Genomic DNA, 17,908 nt, shown 5'->3' on the forward strand with positions numbered 1-17,908 from the left:
ATGAGCCAAGATCCAGCACCTGAAGCACTTCTTCACATTGTTTCATGCTCATGCAAGCTGAACTGTGGCGGAGCGTGCTCCTGCAGAAAAGTGGGTTTGAAATGTTCTTCAATTTGCAAGAAATGTATTGGGGTCAACTATGAAAACGTGCCAAAATTTTTATATGAAGACAGTGAAGAAGATGTTATGGAGGATGTTGAGGAAACCGCTGACGAAACCAACGTACTTGCTGAGGCTGACTCGCTGTTTAAAGAAGAGGTCAATCTGGGATCAACTCTCTGTACAGACGCTGAATCCGTAACTCAAGGTATTTCTGGTGACACTGAGGAACCTGGCCCATCAAAACGTTGGAAGTGATGCTCATATCTGTCTCAAGTGCGTTAAAGTGCGATATTACAAGTATTGCACACCCAGAATTGTCATCATTTTTTAGTAACTGACCATACATTTTAATTGTAATAAAGCTACTTATTTTTAATGTCAATTCCGTGGCTTTTATACACAAGAATAATTGCCTACCTAATTAGGTTGCCTATTGCAACTAATAATAGTTCAGTTTCCTGAGACAAATTATTTTGTGTGTGTGTGCGTGTGTGTGTGCGCGCGCGCGCGCGCATGTCTCTTATATTTTTATATTTATAGTTTTACAAATACCAGGCAGAGGTGCCCCATAGTAAACTTGAGGTAGTGATGTAAGAATCACAATTGTTGGGTGCCCAGCAATTCTCATGTTGCATACAGAGAAATTGAATACCTGAAAGTGAGGTGGTAAATTCCAACATATAACATGATGTATAATGTATTTATACTACACAAACAGAAACAGAAAAAATAGTGTTCAACAATAAGGTATCTTGCCACTATGCTCAAAATTTGAAAAATTGGTATTTTTTTAGGCGCTGTAGCGCCTTAGATATTGGGAGTACAAAAAAATGGCAAGAATCAAATTTGTAGAGAATTTTGTGATCTTTAAAAAAGAAAATAGACGTTAAAGTGATAGGAGCAAATGAAACTGAGATATTTTGAAAAAACTGAAAAAAGGCCAAAATTTTCGAAGTTTTTTGACTGCAGAAAGTTTTCCCAAGCGAAATTTTGTTGGCAAGACTCGGTTTTCTAATCTTTCCAACCATATAAACGAGTTAAAGAAATAAACTCTTCTACCCCACCTTTTGCAAGGTACATCTGCAATTTGACTGGACTAGGACCCGCGTCCCCATTCCTAGTGCTGCTGCGCATACTTTGTACAAAGACTGTATTCTACCTGCAGGCCGGTACGGGCTTGTGCTACAGACGTTACCTTTTTACCACTTTCGATATTCGCTTCCCGCAATTGGATTCTTACTTCAAAATACGTTTGTTTCGTTATCCGACGTTGGTGTAATCTCAAATATAGCAGGGTGATGCGATTCAGTGACGTCATACGTTCGCTTGTACCTCAAGAAAGTACGATAGTGTTACCAAAATGTGTATAAACTATTTATCAAATACGATCCACAGCGCTGTGATTATTTAATCTAGGATGTTGCTGTCTTACGGTGTTGTCCCTTGTTTGTTATAAGTAAAGGCAGACCGGATTAGATCTATTTCCATTTGGTATACTGAATGAAAGTCGTCCTTAGTTGCGGAAATATTGTTCATAATGAATGTGCTAGTGTCACTATGTTAGAGGTAAGCACTTGGTGTCTGTCATATAGTTTATGTGCAGGTAAATTACTACGAAGAGATTCGAAATTAAATGAGCTCTTGAAATAAAGATCGGTATAGGATGTATGTTTTAACTTGTGGAAACCTAATATCTCGAAAACGGCGTCTTTTTTAAAAAAAGTTTGGTCAAACCTATGTTTCCCGTTCTCAGTAGATGGCGCTGTAGTTGACAAATATCAAGTGTGGCTGTTTTCACAATTATGAACGAACGCATTTGATTCTACATTTCGTTTACGATGTAAACGAAAACATTTTTTGTCTAACGATTAAAGTTTTTGTTCGAAATATACTTTTGTGTTGCAGATTTGATTACATAATACAATATGGTTAGCCGCTTCAATGTTTGGTTAGATACTACGTTTAGCGCGAGCCAGGTACAGATACTACGTTTAGCGCGAGCCAGGTACGACCACCCCAGGGATGCTTTATTTTGGTGAGTGCCCTTGCCACTTATCATTGGGGTGCTTGATTTCGGTGAGTATACATGGCAGGTGCGAGTGTCACAATCGCGTCATGGACAGTTATTACAATGGTTGTGGTTTGTATTCCGCCGGTGGGCGCCAAGGATAGTGTTGAGGGCGGTTGGATGAACACACAGACCGAAATCAGTCTCCCTGATGGCGGAATTAGAGGGCGAGCATTCCGATGGTTTTGCGACTCACCACAATAAACGCCGTGGGGAACGAAAAACTACATTACCATACAAGTAGCTTATCTGCCAGAAATGTCAGTGTCACGCCATACTATTTGTAATGTACAGCCACATTAGCAACACCCAACTATCGTCTGAACGTCAGTATCAACCGTTAGTACGCAAAGGTTTTCATTTACATCGTAAATGAAATGTAGAATCAAAGGCGCCTGCTCTTAATTGCGAACACACACACACACACACACACACACACACACACACACACACACCTCTCTCTATTTGTCGATTGCAGCGTATCTACCACGATACCACGAATGGGAAACAACGGTTTGAGTACACCATACGTATTTTTTACCGTAGAATCCGAATATGCAATAAAAACGGGGATTCCCGTGTGAAAATGCAGAGTTGACACTGCCCACGCTGGAGGGGTGGTTAGGTGACCAGCTGTTATCACAGGCAGATAACCCCCTTTACAAATAACTTTCACCTAGTTTTTTTAGAGCTCGTCACTTTCGAGATATTTAGTTGTCTCGAGTTAAAACACAGCGTATGAGGAACAACTTTAGTTACAGACAAAATGAACGCCGACACTTTTTGGCGAAGTTAGGTGTCTGTTTTATTGAGTTCGCTGGACGTGGGATGACGAGATTCCGCCGAACTAGCAGGATCTAGAAACTGTGTGTTCTGCATATGATTACTACCGAGCCTGTAAATTGATAGTAATTTTCAAAATTAAACCTCAAGAATGAACGTCTGTAGCGGGGAAAGATTTTTTTAGAAGCTCGGCCTAACCCCGTTCACGCAGAGCAGACGGTTGGATTAGACATTAGAGGCAACACATAATATGCGAGCGCCTCAGATTGCTTACGCGCTGACGCCTAACATGGTCATAAGCGATTACAAAACACGTCTGGTGTCGGCGCGAAGCGACGGAAAACATTTTGCATTCAACAAAAGCAATTTCCCATGGTGTGGACTCTCGCCCTAGACGTTTGATGCAAATTCTTAGAAACACCATCTATGTAGCCAGCACGGGTGTAACAAAAATGCTAAGGGAACTCGAAAGGATAAGAAGTCGAGATGTTTTAGCCAATCTCTGCTGAGGGAATAAAGAGCAATTACTCTGCCTTTGTTTTCCTATCTCACGTAGGTGTCATGATAATAAAAGATAATGCCTCTTTCAGAGGCAGTCATTTCCGTCGCACCACACGCGAATGGAGTTTGAGAGCTGTCTGATATTTGCGCGAAGTACCTTCTACTATCTGTTTCACAGAGCATGATGGCGGGTACTTTGCACCAATATGATAGATTTCCTGCCGTATTCGATTCTCGTATTGAATGAGGAAAAATGACTGTCCACATGGCCCTGTACACGACCAAAAAATAGGCATAAATTGACTGAATAGTTTGTTGAATTTTAGATATTTGATTCAGATACTGCTAAAGCTCTCAGTTTGTATGAGAAAGCCCTGTATGCAGCATTTTGCTCACCTGTATGACTTCTTCTAGATTATTTAGAAAAGTTGAATGTCTTAAATTCTGTTATGATTGCGTTAGTCGTCTTAAAACTAGCTACCCCATCAGTTCACAAGACAGGATGTTTCTGAAAGCTTCGTATGATTTCACAACACACTGTCTTCTGCATGAGGTAGAAACTGAGGCCAAATTTTAAATTACGCACAGGATTACAAAGCTTTTATTTTCAAAAGAATCTTCAGATTTTACAGTGGTACACTTTCTACCTGCATGCACATGCAACGTTGGGATGATTTTTGTAACAATTACGTTTAGGATCAATATTTTCATTCTACTTTCACTGAACACACAACAAACATGCGGACAGTGGTGAAACTTAGTCCGTACTGGCAATCATGCTTAGAGTTACTGCATTCACAGAAGTTGCTGTCCAACGTCACAGATAACGCGAAATTATTGGAAGGGGAAGCACACTGACAATGTTCCAGAAACCTCCACAAAAGCAAATAGATTTCTACGAGATCAGGCTATGTTTCAGCCCAGTAGTGCAATGCGAGATGCGAATGCTCCACCCATGGTTAATATGCTTAATATGCAGGTACCAGTGCGGTGGTGCTCCATCACATTGAAGAAAATTTTTTTCGAGATTCTGTAAATCTACTCACAAAACTCATGAACGAGCCATATATCGTAGCAGCACGTGTCTGATTTTGTTAGAGGCGATAGTCGTGTGTTCTATAACAACTCGAGAACTGGCCACACCATCGTCTTGTAGGAGATTATTGTTCACTTCCAATAATTCTGTCTTTCATTTGCTGATCTTAATACTGAGTTTTCATGTTCATGCTATTTGCAGGGTGTTGAATAATGTTTGGGAAAACTCTTGAGAATGGGTAAAGGGCTTAAGAAGAAGCAACAAAGTTTATATATACATATGGTCAATTTTTTAGTTTCTTAGTTAAATTATTTGTCACACATTTGCTTTTTCTGTCCTTTCGTTTTCAAATTTTCAGCTTGATTCTACAGAGTCTTTTTTTTTTTTTTTTTTTTTTTTTTTTTTTTTTTTTTTTTTTTTTTTTTTATGTTGCTTGTTTAAGCCACCTTTTGTTTATCTTAGTTGATGGGGTGCTAGTATGTAGTTTTCAGTCTTAACCAATCGAAAATTTTCTCACTATTGTAATTGGTAGTAAACTAGATTAAGGAAACAGCTTCGTTTAGAGAGTTTGCAGACGGCACGGTGATGCAAAATTTCTGCGAGCTCAGTCCCTGGATTTGACTGTGCTCTACAGTTCTTATTGGACTAGTGTTTAGTGTGTACTTGACATTATTTCCCCAAGAGGAATCGAATCAGTTATTTCTGAGAGGTACGCCACTGAACAAGCATGTGTTCGTGACCTCAGCTGGAGAGCGGTGTGTTTTGTGACTTTGAGTCACAGGCATGATGCCTACTCGACAAGCTTTCTTATTGGACTGCTGTGTACTGTACATTTCCAGCTAAAATGTATTCAAATCGGCACAAGACGAACATGGACCTGATGTATGGACCTATAAATTGCAGTGCTCCTGAAGCCAGACATTTCTGTGCTGATTGATTTCCTGATAGACATTTAGCCATTTGTAGGACCTTTCAAAGAATTCATGAATGCCTTGTGGCGACATGCTCAGCTACTAAATATGAGTAAAAGGATAGGTTGCGTGCCAGCAACATCTTGGTCTGTTCGATGTCCTGATCTCAATCCATTACATTTATAGTTTTGGGAAAATTTAAAGGGTATGCTGCATTCAAGAACTATTACGAGTATCAACAGTCTTTGCAGTATGTTCAAGGAGGATTTCAGCAGTTCCAGGTATTTTGAACATTTCATTTATCCATCAGAAGACAATATATGAAAAGAAAAAATACTTGTAGAGTTAATCTGGAAATATGAAAACAAAGACAGAAATGAAGCAAACATGTAACAAAAAAAAAAGCGTCTTTAGAAAATAAAAACGATTGACCTTATGTATATATGATCATTTTTGCTTTCTGAGTTCCCTGTCTATTCCTCAATTATTCTATCTACTTCTCCTGGTCAAAATATTTAAACGATGTAACATGCTCCAGATATTTGTGACTAATCATATAATCTGGTGCCGTATGGTTCTTTCTGTTTATTATCAGCATTACACTGCATTTATACACCTTTCATTACACCAAGTGGAAATGTTCACTAAATCCTCCTGTATTCCTTACTATCTTCCAACGACGGTTTACATGTGTGTAGCATTAAATTGTGCATGGAGACAGACAAGTTGCAAGTTGTCTTCATGGAACATGGGTCCAGCAATGTTCCGAAGGGGGAGGTCTTTGTTAGTTCCTGTGTTATTTCCAAGACTCCATTTTGTGCTGGCAGTTGATGGACTCCTTTGCTACCACCACCTCCATATGCGTCTTACTGAGTGGCTCATAATTTACTGTTTGAAACACAAGGTTAATTCGGCTTCCTAGTCCACTGTACATGTTGTAAGACCACTGGTAGTTCATAATATATTTGGTGCGGTAGCATGACCATTGTCGCCATTTAATTTACTGCCCTGTGAGTAGATCCTTGCTGTATCTGCTTGTTGCGGACAATCTTTTCTTTCTTCACGTTGCTGTAACTGCATCAGTTTAGTTCTGAAAATGCAATTGTTCTGTTTCTTTTTGTACGTTGTAATGCTCCTGTTTTCAGTTTTGACAAAAATTGATGGAGATGTTGACTGTAATTGAAGTTTACTCGAAGCCCCTGCTTCAGTTGTAATGAGGATGTAAGTGCACAACCGGCCTTCAGAGAATTAGAGCTTCAAACTTGGGTGCTAACAACTGTCAAGACAAGAGGGTAGTGCTAGTTATAAATAAAGTCCATGCGAAGAATTACAAAAAATTACATAATCCATATAAAGATGTCGTACTCAGTCAAAAACAACCATAAAAGCATATCAGTTTGGGTAGTCAGTATGTAAAGTTGAACTCACGCCCTGAGAAGTGTAAGAGACTTAAAATCACATTGTGTTCAGTAATGAGGGACCGAGAAGGCAAAGTTCCGTATAAAGAGCAAACATAAACACCACTTAATGCTACAAGCAGCGACGGAGCACATTACCAAGGACTACAAGGAACTGTGTAGTTCGACCTGCCGCGGGCAAGGAGGGCATGACGGTGTGTACACAAAGTGTATGAACCGATACAAACCGTGGACGATACCGAGAAGTGACGTGAAAAGATCGATCAGTCCATTTAAAAGACATGGGCAGGAAAATAAATGCATTAAAAATTGCAGATAAAAGCCTCATATGCTTACAAAAGATACATAATATATACATATAATCTTTATAGATAAGGTGTAAAAAATCATACTGTGCCTGAATGTAAATGTGAGAGAGACAAGATAAAAAAACAATGAAGAAAGGGGAAATGTGTAATATGCATTATGTACATCATAAATAAAAAAGCGATAACTTATACAAAAATAGTAAATTAGAAACCATGTGAGAAGTGGAGAGAGAGAGAGAGAGAGTGTGTGTGTGTGTGTGTGTGTGTGTGTGTGTGTGTGTGTGTGTGTGTGTGTGTGTGTGTGTGTGTGTGTGTGTTTTACCATAATGTAAAATGGCAGCATGTAGAAAGAGTCATGCGTAGTAAAAGAAAACTCTCAAGTTCTTGGACCCAACTGAGGCATGTATGTTGTGACTGACTTAAAAGTACTAAATGATAAACATAAAAATACTACACACAGGCAGAAATAATGGTAGAACACAACCATGGAAGCTTGAAAATTAGACCTGGAGATGTAACATTAGCATTTGAGGAACTCAGAATTATATGTCATATAAACAAGTGTTTAGGTGTAGATTGTTCATTTGATGTGGGCTGTTGGTTATAGTTCTAATTATACAGCATTTAAGTATCTTGTAACAAGTCAAATATGCAACCTTTAGGCTGTGGGTGGAGGACGCTAACATTTTCATATATGTTGGTATTGAATGCTATTGAGCCTTAAGATGTTTAGTTAAGGCTAATCCTAGTGTCTAAATCCTAGTGTTCTTTAAATCGGACTGTGAATGTGTGTCCTGTTGGGCAAATGTATAGACAGTGACAATACTTTCATTCAGTTGTGTATACACCTACCTGACTGCATGTATGGCTTTCTGTTATAGATTTCCTGTCATTTAAATTGGAGGCCTACTTGGTTGAGTATGTAGAGGGCTGGTGTAATACCAGCTTTTCTTAACCATTTGCCTACTTTCTCGGAGGTAGTCGTCAAGTATGGGGCTTCATAATACGTCTCATAAACTTTATTCTTAACTGTATGTGTAAGCATATTTCTGTATCACTTCTGTTGCATTTGCCAGTCTATCAAATCACCACTTTTGTCAAATACACATTAATATATGCTATATATTTAATAATTTGTGGGTCTTTACATTTGTGGTTCAGACTGGGTTTAAAAAATTGGCGTTCTATGCGGTTAACAAACATGTTGGCAATCGTACTCATCAGTGATGAGGCAATGGAAAGACAGTCAACTTGCATGTAGACCACGTCATTAAACTGAAAATAATTGTGATCTATAACTAGTTGGCGGAGTGTCATAAACTCGTCTATGACTTGCCCATGTAGCATACTATATTGATTCAAATTACTTTCAGTAATGGGTGTGATTTTTAATCAGGGTGCTAGCATACATATTATTTACCTCCAAACTTTTGAATCACAACTTCGTTAAAGTGAGTAATAAATTTATCTCTATTTTTGATGGCATAACCTGTTGGAAAGTGGTAATATTTGCTGAGAGATAGCTAACCAACAGTCTGGAGAATTGATAGTGTTGACTATTGGTCTGAGGAGAGTATTTGATTTGTGTATCTTCAACGAACCTCTTGACGTGGGAGTTCTTGGATTCATAGGCCACTGCATTCTTATTTGTGGGGAGAATAAAAGCCTGTTAAACGTTTCTAAACACTTTTTTTAAAAATTTCAGCTAAATGTTTTGAAATTAAGTTAAAGTGGTGTTATTAATAAACTCTTAGTCAGCTGCAATGGAACTAAAAGATGTTCTGGTCCACGTTAGCTGGTGAAACAAGCATTGAAAACTGCAAAACGAAAAGTAAAAATCATGTCAGATAGCTACATTTTGTTTACAAGTATTATCATTATTAATAAAGGCACTGTGTGCTCATTCATGAACTCTGTTATGGACTGTCTGTGGAAATGAATTTTTCTCAACAACAGACTAATTCTTATGTGCAAATTTTTAATTCCTCTTTTTCTGATCACATTACTTTCCATTGCAACTTGATGTGATGTAGATGTGTCAGTTAGCCAGCACATGAAATATGCAAACAGTGTACAATAGCATACCAATATTTATAAAGTCTTTATTTGCCCCCCCCCCCCCCCTCTCTCTCTCTCTCTCTCTCTCTCTCTCTCTCTCTCTCTCTCTCTCTCTCTCTCTCTCTCTCTCATATATATCACTGAAGAAAGACTCTACTCCTGCTTTCAGATATTCGAGCCCAGCTGTCAGAACAGCTGCGCTGTCTGGACTGCCGGTTGGAGTCTCAGGTGTCCCTGGTTGAAGAGCTAAAGGACTACTTCAGGCGTCGTGCTGAAGTGGAACTAGATTACAGCAAGAACCTAGAGAAACTTGCTCGTACCCTGCAGATGAGACACAAGGAACAGCGCCAAAAGTAAGATGCTTAGTTACTCCCATACTCCCCACTAATAAATTGTAAACAATATTTTATCTCTTTTGGAGACTGATTTCACAGTTAATAAAATATTTTGTGTTGTTATGGCATGGTCGAAGGGCATAATAGTCCAGAATATTTTATTGTGACAGTTCCAGCCTTGAAAGTTTACATTTTACAGTGACACTAATTTGTACTGTATTATAACAAATGGTGTTATCTTTCAGCTTTTAGTACCTTTGTTTCCTAGCTGTCGTCATGGCATACACACACTCTCTTTCTGGAAGAGATTTATTGACAGCCATCATGTTTCAGTGGTTAAGTGTTGTAGAATTGGCAAAATTAGTCAAGCGACTGTAAGCTGATTTTTCACAACAAGGAGAAAAAAAAACAAAAACAGTGATATATTGAACTTGTTCTCACTGTGAAAATCATAACAGAGTAACAAATTCATCATTGTTTTAATAATTTACCTAGCACATGTCATCTGCATGAAATATTACACTGGAAAGTTAATGAAAACTATCCAGTGTATTCACCTAGCCCATTTTGCTTGTGCTCGACTGTTGTAAAACAAATGCTAGACCTCGTGTACAAATGGTTTCAAATCCTGCAAACTGTTTAAAATTTTCTTTCTTGCTTTTGACATCATACGTTCTTCACGCCATCCCATATGAATGCAGATGGCCCTTCTGGTGGCACTGCTTGTCAAGTTTCTTCCTGCTGTGATACACCTTCTGCCATAGAGATACAGAGGGTGGACATGTTCATAGAAACACCAAAAACATGAAAATTACCACGCCTAATACAGTGAGGAAAACTATTGGCATTCAAAACATCTCAGAATGGATAAATACAGGTCCCATATGGTTTTAAAGGAAATCATATACTATTCTTACTGTAAAATAGTGACAAATTCAGCTCACAGTGATGGATATGGATAGCAATCGTGCATCCTTCTCTCCAAAGTAGTCAAAAAAAGGCTCATTAATACTGAGATCTAGTGACTGGTGGTCAAGAGAGATGTGACAATTCATCCTCGTGCTCACGAAAAAAGTCCTGAGCAATGTGAGCTGTGTGAACAGGTGCCCTGCTGTCTTAAAACACAGCATCACTCTTGGAGAACAAATGTTGTACCACGGCATATACCTGATCAGCCAAAGGTCATATAACCCATGGCAGTAATGCAACATTTCTGAGTAACCATAGGGCCCCTTAGAATACCATGACACAGCTGCCCAAATCATCAAACCCGTACCATGTTTCACTCTTGGCAGCAAGCAGTTTGCACTTGGGGCTGTGTTTATCAGACATAAGCCCGGCCTGAAGTTAAGTTGGAAGCAGTGTGAAACAAGACTAATCTGACCAGATGACAAACTACCATTGTTCCAGTCGCAGTTTTATGGCTTTGGCACAATAGTTTCCTGTTATGGGCATTTGCAACAATGATTTTTGGTTTTGGAATTCCAGCTCACTCTAAAATTTTTGACTTATGGAGTTCTCTTGATGTTGCTTTGGTGCAGATAGGATTCATGAGTGCTACATTCAGTTCTATAGCGACTTTTGCAGCTGCCGTCCTCTTGTCTTTTGTCACAGTCCTTTTCACTGACCATCTGTCACTATTGCTCACACAATTTCGTCCTCATTGTGACTTAGTAGATGCAGTAGAAATCTTCGATATTGTCTCTCTTGAGACACCAAGCACTTTGGCTACCTTGGTTACAGAAGCACCCACGGTACGAGCACCAACAATTTGCCCTAATTTGATTTAACTTTTCTGTGGCAAACTGCATTAACAACACAGAACACTGTTCTAACAATAGCTGATATGCGCAAAGTATTGAGGGTGTCGCACAGGTGCCGTTTGTGGTTTAAATACAAAAGCAGCACCTGCAGGTGTAGCTAGCATCAGCATTTATGTTCAAGTACTGATTTCTTAGGGTGTTTCTATATTTTTGTCCACCCCCTGTATGTGTGATGTGTTTCTTAAATTTCTCCTGGCATAGTTAAAGACAAAATAGTTCTCGGGGGACAGCCAGACGTTGGTGTCAAATAGGCACAGTTTTTTGACAACTGATCATGTTGCCATCATCAGTTCGCTGATGAACTGACTGACTGCATAAGATCTGCTATGCTTTTATTACCCAGTGGTCCCATCTTCTCCTCAGTGAGATCACTAGATGTACTATTTCGAGTCCTCAAATCATTATGCTGTACGCATTCTATATTCAGTCCTCCAATTTACACCCAAAGGGTCTTTTGAACACATGAAACCTGGATATAAATTTAGCGATTGCACTTGTCAGTGACATTAGTGTAGTGTCTCATGAAGCTTTTTAATAACTGAATCACCTCATCACCTACGAAAACACCTAGGAGTTCCACTGTGTTGTCCAGGAACTGGTTTACCTTGCTGGAGATTTATAGAGTTCATCAATCAGCGTTTTTCATAATAATGAATTGGGGGGGGGGGGGAGGTTTGTTTAGCTAAATTTGCCTGTAGAACCCACATTGATACAAGTTTATGTATAATGAGCGTTGACACCAGCCGTTAAGGCTGTAGAGTAATTCTGTTTATAATTGAAATAAGAGGAAACAGGTGACAGATGTTATCTACTGCAAGGTGGTTCCCATCAATAGCTCAAAGACAGTTGTAAAATTTCCATTTTCTTTCAAACTTAGAGTGCTTTGCTGTGCAAGTGCTTTGTGCTGAACTGAGGAGGCTCAGCTGCTCTTGGGTGCCTCTGCTGTGTGCAGTGTCCCTTGATATGTGGAGCCCCGGCAGCTCTGCTGTCTCTCTGCTCTGTCCCTGTCCCTGTTTCCTAGTGTGTGCGGCAGGCCGTATTGTGGAAGTCAGAGTGGGTGGGGTGCTGGCCTTTGTGCTGGTAAAAATGAGAGTTGATGGCACGTTGCACCACAATGTATGCCTCAAGAAGAGGCACGCTGACATATACCTGCATGCAGACAGCTGCCACCAGCTGGCGCAGAGGAATGGGGTACTCAGTATGTTGGTACATAGAACTCGCACCCTCTTCGACAGTGGGGGTCTCGACTGAGAATGTGAACATCTGATAACAGTATCCTGGAAGAAGAGTGGCAAATCTGAAAAGCTGTATGTACTACATTGACTGTACAGCTGATGGAAACAAGAGAAACCTCAGGAGGGTGGTACCACTGTGTTTATCACGTCTTGTGGCAAACTGTTGGAAAGACAGTATGAATTCTCCAGATACACAAAGTGCAGAGTTGTCTGCTCTGTCAACCATCTAAAACATGAGTGCTACTTGGTAGGGTCTGTCAGATCTCCTGCCAATGCGGCATTACATTTGTAGGTCAGATGATCCGTCCTGTCAACGATCACTACTGCGAATACTAATGGCGCTCCAGACTGCATCAGGCTAACAAGTTGGCGGTCGGTCAAAGAACCCTGCCTGTTGGAATTACATGGAATGGATTATGAGCATACTAAGGTTCCAACACAGACATCTCACTTCTGGGCCTGTGGCATAAGAGAATCTATTGAGGTTTGAGTAAGGGAACAGGTGAGCGATGATGATAGTTGCAACATCCCCTTGGAAAGGCTTGAGAAATCCAAATTTGATTTCATAAAGAAGAGGAAGGAACAATCCCACTGTGAACTAACTTCAGGACCAGGCAGCCAGGCAGAGCAACAGATGGAGTTACCATCTGCACACATACCACAGATGGAGTGAGAAGGTTGGGGGGGGGGGGGGCATTTACCAGCCTAGCCATGCACCCAAACCTGGGTGCAAACTGCAGACAGAGCTGCAGGTCAGAGGAATGGGTGAGGAAATCACACTTGATGATAACGTGGTTGCTAGCCAAAATATTGTTTCCATTGGACAATTACATCCACCATTCACCTGTGAACTATTTAATCACAAATTACACTGGGAGAAGTTGAGGAATCACATCACATATTTCATTAGTATCATTTTATGCATATATAAACACAGTCCTGGATCAGTTATAGCGATGTTCACCAACTAATTGGTCAGTAATTGCTATTCAGCTGTTTGATTGCTGTTGATGAGTTAACTTGTACTCCATTGCATCCTGGGGTGTTGTTCATGAGTTTAAGTGTGACCTCCGGATTTTTATTGATGGCTATTGACGAGTTAACTTGGGCCTCGTTACTGGTCTAAGAGTACTAACGTTGAATATAATCATGACACCACTTAAGTACCAACATGCTGTTGACGTGTTTAAACATACAGTGTATGACCAGAAAGTGGTAGTGAAATGCTCTGTAACACATTTGATGAGTGATTTTTGGAACAAGTGTCTACTAGGGAATGATACAAGCACTATATCATTCTTTATATTATTTTTGACAGAAAAACCTGAAAGAAGCACATTTAATAACTCATAAAACAATTTAATGCAGCTACATCTTAACTTTGAATCATTGCAAATTTTGGAGAGAGAGAAATCAATGAAGTGACATCTGATAATAACCAGAGACAACAGATGATTTAGAATATAGGTGGAAAGTATCACATCCAAGAAGAAAATGGCATTTCCGACATCATGATTGACTCTCTCCTTTGAGGAGTGTATTTACCACTATGTTTTTGAGGTTTATAAAAGGAAATAAAATTACTGTTCCCTTCACAATAATTTTGAAACGAGATTTTTTTATGGTGGCACCAGTGAAAAAGGGCCTCGAGTTTCACTTCGGATCCCATTAGTATAAATGTTCAACTCACTGCTTCAAATGGCTAGAAAATGTAATCACCATTGTTTGTCAGGGCATGCAGAATATAATAGTTTTATCTCCAAGTTACTCAGTCATATATGTTTGTATACAATTTTTAATATGTGATTCAACAAAAAGCACTGACCATTTCAGACGAGAACAATGGCCACTCTTCTCTAGCTACTCCTGTTGGCAGCAGCTTATCACACAGACTAAGAATCTGAGCAAAGACCATGCAGTTCTGTCTGACATATACTCCACTCATGTTGTGGGCCGTTTCACGCAGGTTGCAGAGGACGTACAACGCATTTATCGGAGGGTGAGTGTACTTTCTGCATGTCAATATTCCCCCATATTGCAGAGCTGAAAGATAAATTTTATCATAACATTGAATTATGTGGGAGGAATACTACAATAATAATTAGAAACTATAATAATCATTTCTTGAAGATACAGTATTTTCTGCACAAATGTTTTAGGAACTATTTGATCTTCTTTAAAATTCTGATTTTGTTTATACATTTTTTGTTTTGCACTCTGTAAAGATAACATTTTGATTAGGAGGTATTTTCTATTACTCAAAAGCTCAAATACTGTTTCAGCATGCTCGATGATATTTATAATGTAATTTTAATTAATATTGCTTTAGTGCCGGGAGATTGGCTATGAAACGCATGAAGAGATCTTGCGTGTACTTCACGAACTTCACACAACAATGAAAACTTACCACAGCTATCAGGCAGAGTGCCGGCAAGCTGAAACAAAACTCAGAGTTGCAGAAGCACAGCGATTGAAGCTTGAACAAAGTCTGCCGAAGGACAAGCTTGACCGTTCCAAGAAGTACCGCCTGATTGAAAAAGAAGTACAAAAGGTATGTTATGTATACAGAGTAGTGTAGTCTGCCATGCAGCCACAACTATTGCTAGACACCAATAACTGAGGTCCTGGTCAGAGTCGTGTCACCATTGTATTATAAGAGGGAGAGGGAGAGCTGCAATGCAGTAATTTGACTGGTGGATTGCTGTAACACGCTGAACCATTAAATGTTCATGTTCATTCTCTGTATAAATAAACCAACAGTCAAAATCTATATTTTTTCATACAGTGTTGTCTTCTATCTTTCACACATTTGCACATGGTTGTGCATTAAATTAGAGAAGTTCTAATATCGATTAGCCCTGTAGTAGAATAACTTTTTTATGAGAGTATTTTGCTAATCATGAAGGCTTGCTTCTGTGTAATGAAATCTGTTACCCATAAGCTCAAATCGTATTCCTTGTGGCATAATATCTATCTCTCTCTCTCTCTCTCTCTCTCTCTCTGTCTCTGTGTGTGTGTGTGTGTGTGTGTGTGTGTGTGTGTGTGTCTGTAATATGCACACTACCAATGTAATCAGTTCGCAAGCTGCTCAGTCATCATTTCTGCCAACACTCACTCCTTTTCTTTTTTGCATCATCAACATATATGTTGATATAAGTAGTTTTGATCTGGCAGTGGGCTGCTCTTCAAGGTTTCCAGATCCCAGTGTGGAATATGGTTTCAGCCTTTCACAAGTAAACCAACACAGGTTATACTCCACAGTGAAGGAGACTAATCTGATTTTAGTTTATCTGGATTTTTCAGCTTTTGATCAAATGATATAGGTTACTACTATTTATAAAAATTGATGCAATTGTAACGAATGGTGATATTGTACTTGTTGAGCCCAGCAACTATTAACTGAAATACCACCACCATTGCTTTGATGCTATTACAGTGTAATGCCGTCAAAGCATCCATTTGCTATAAAATCTTCATGTACAAAGCACAATCATCATTGAGTGAATATACTATGTACCTTAGATATTCTTAGTTGCTTTCAGATTTAATATAAAAATTGGCCATTACTAAATCCATAAAAAAATCTGATTTGTTTGTGGGCATGTGAATAGTAGTAAGAGAAAATAATGATCCTCAGGAAATAATGTTCAGGCAGTTGTGATATTCGGCTACAAAATATTTTGTGATGGAGTCTTTGGGTAAAGAGTTCTTGGTTAACTGCTGCTTAACATTCATACAAAATCCCAAGCTTTTCAATGATTCTTTGCATTGCCATCAGGGGCTAAGCCTGACCACCCTGAGACAGCTGAGTCTCGCACTTTTAAGGCCAGAGTATGGCATCTGACAGATTTTATCTGAATTTTTCATGGCAAGTTAACCGAGAACTACTTTTGCAATTGGTGTGCTTATTTCTCGAAAAGATTAGCATAGTAGCCTTGGCAGAGTTAATTAAAAAAGTTAAGGTATTCTAAAGTTTCTGTCACCTCCTTCAATCTAATTCATAGTGCTCAATGTAATATTTCTTCTTCCAGCGCAAGAACAAGTACAATGACGCCAAGCTGAAGGCACTTAAGGCCCGTAATGAGTACGTGCTATGCCTTGAAGCCTCTAACACTACTATTCACAAGTATTTTGTTGATGATCTCTCTGACCTAATAGACGTGAGTAGGTGCCTGTCTGGCATCTTTATTAGATTCATAATTCTTTTTGGTAGTAATGTGTCAGAAATCTAAAATAATTATTTACAGGGGTTGGACAAAAATATGGAACAAGAAATGCATATTTGAACATAAATGCAAATGCTCGCCAAGCCCGGCAGGTTGCGCTGTTATTTGACCATGAATGGTACCCGTGCAATGCCCTCAGTACATGTTCAGTGTAGTTGTGAGTGCATTATGTTAGAGCTAAGTGAATTCGGCTGTGGATAAGTTGTTGGTGCTCATTTGGTGGGTGCTTCTGTAACCGAGGTAGCTGAAGTGTTTGGTGTTTTGTGAGGCACCATGTCGGAGGCTTATGCTGCACACAGGCAACGTGAAAAACATCATCTGCTAAGTCATAATATGGACATAGTTGTCCGTTGAGCGATTGTGATACATGATCATTGAAAAGGATTGTGATAAAAAATAATGGAACCACAGCTGCAGAAGTCACTGTAGAACTGGCTGTTGCACTCGTGAACTCTGTCACTGCCAAGCACTAAGAGAACTCCACAAATGTGAATTCCAGGGCAAGCTGGAATTCCAAAACCACCCATCAGTGATGCAAAAGCCCATCACAGGAAAATGCAGTGCCGAAGCCATGACACCTGGACTAGGGAGCAATGGATGAGTCATTTGTTCAGATTATTCTTGTTCCGCACTGTTCCAAATGTCTGGCCAAGTGTAAGAGTGAAACATGGCTGGGGTTCGGTAATGATTTGGGTAGCCATATCGTGGTATTCCACCGGCCCTGTGGTTATTCTGCAAGGTCACACGACTGCCAGTGGTTATGTGACCATTTTGGCTTACCTGCTCTATCCCGTGGTACAATGTTTGTCCCTCATTGGTGATGCTGTGCTTAAAGACAAAAGGATTCAGGACGCCTGTTCACACAGCTTGCAATGTCTAGGACTGAGTTTTGTGAGCACAAGGGTGAAGTGTCCTATCCCTTTTGGCCAACAGTTACCAGATCTCAATATTATTGAGCCTTTGTGCTTTACTTTGATGAGAATGGTGCACGATTGCTATCCACCATTGCCTTCATTACTTTAACTAGGCACTATTTTGCTGGAAGAGTGGTATACGTTTCTCTTGAAAACCATGCAGGACCTGTATTTATCCATTCCATTTATC

The 17,908-nt window shown here is 39.5% G+C and overlaps 1 protein-coding gene across 3 annotated transcripts in view; it reads left to right on the forward strand.

Moving 5' to 3' along the window:
* LOC126088500 (SLIT-ROBO Rho GTPase-activating protein 1-like) overlaps positions 1-17,908 on the forward strand; it is a 703,657-nt gene that overhangs the window by 583,925 nt on the left and 101,824 nt on the right. For all 3 annotated transcript variants that reach the window (XM_049906639.1, XM_049906641.1, XM_049906642.1), the window contains exons 2-5: positions 9,355-9,538; positions 14,412-14,577; positions 14,908-15,129; positions 16,610-16,738. In XM_049906639.1, the coding sequence (XP_049762596.1) occupies positions 9,355-9,538; positions 14,412-14,577; positions 14,908-15,129; positions 16,610-16,738 (701 nt within the window). The remainder of the gene's footprint in view (positions 1-9,354; positions 9,539-14,411; positions 14,578-14,907; positions 15,130-16,609; positions 16,739-17,908) is intronic.

This window comes from Schistocerca cancellata, chromosome 6, assembly GCF_023864275.1.
Source record: "Schistocerca cancellata isolate TAMUIC-IGC-003103 chromosome 6, iqSchCanc2.1, whole genome shotgun sequence".
NCBI lineage: Eukaryota > Metazoa > Arthropoda > Insecta > Orthoptera > Acrididae > Schistocerca > Schistocerca cancellata.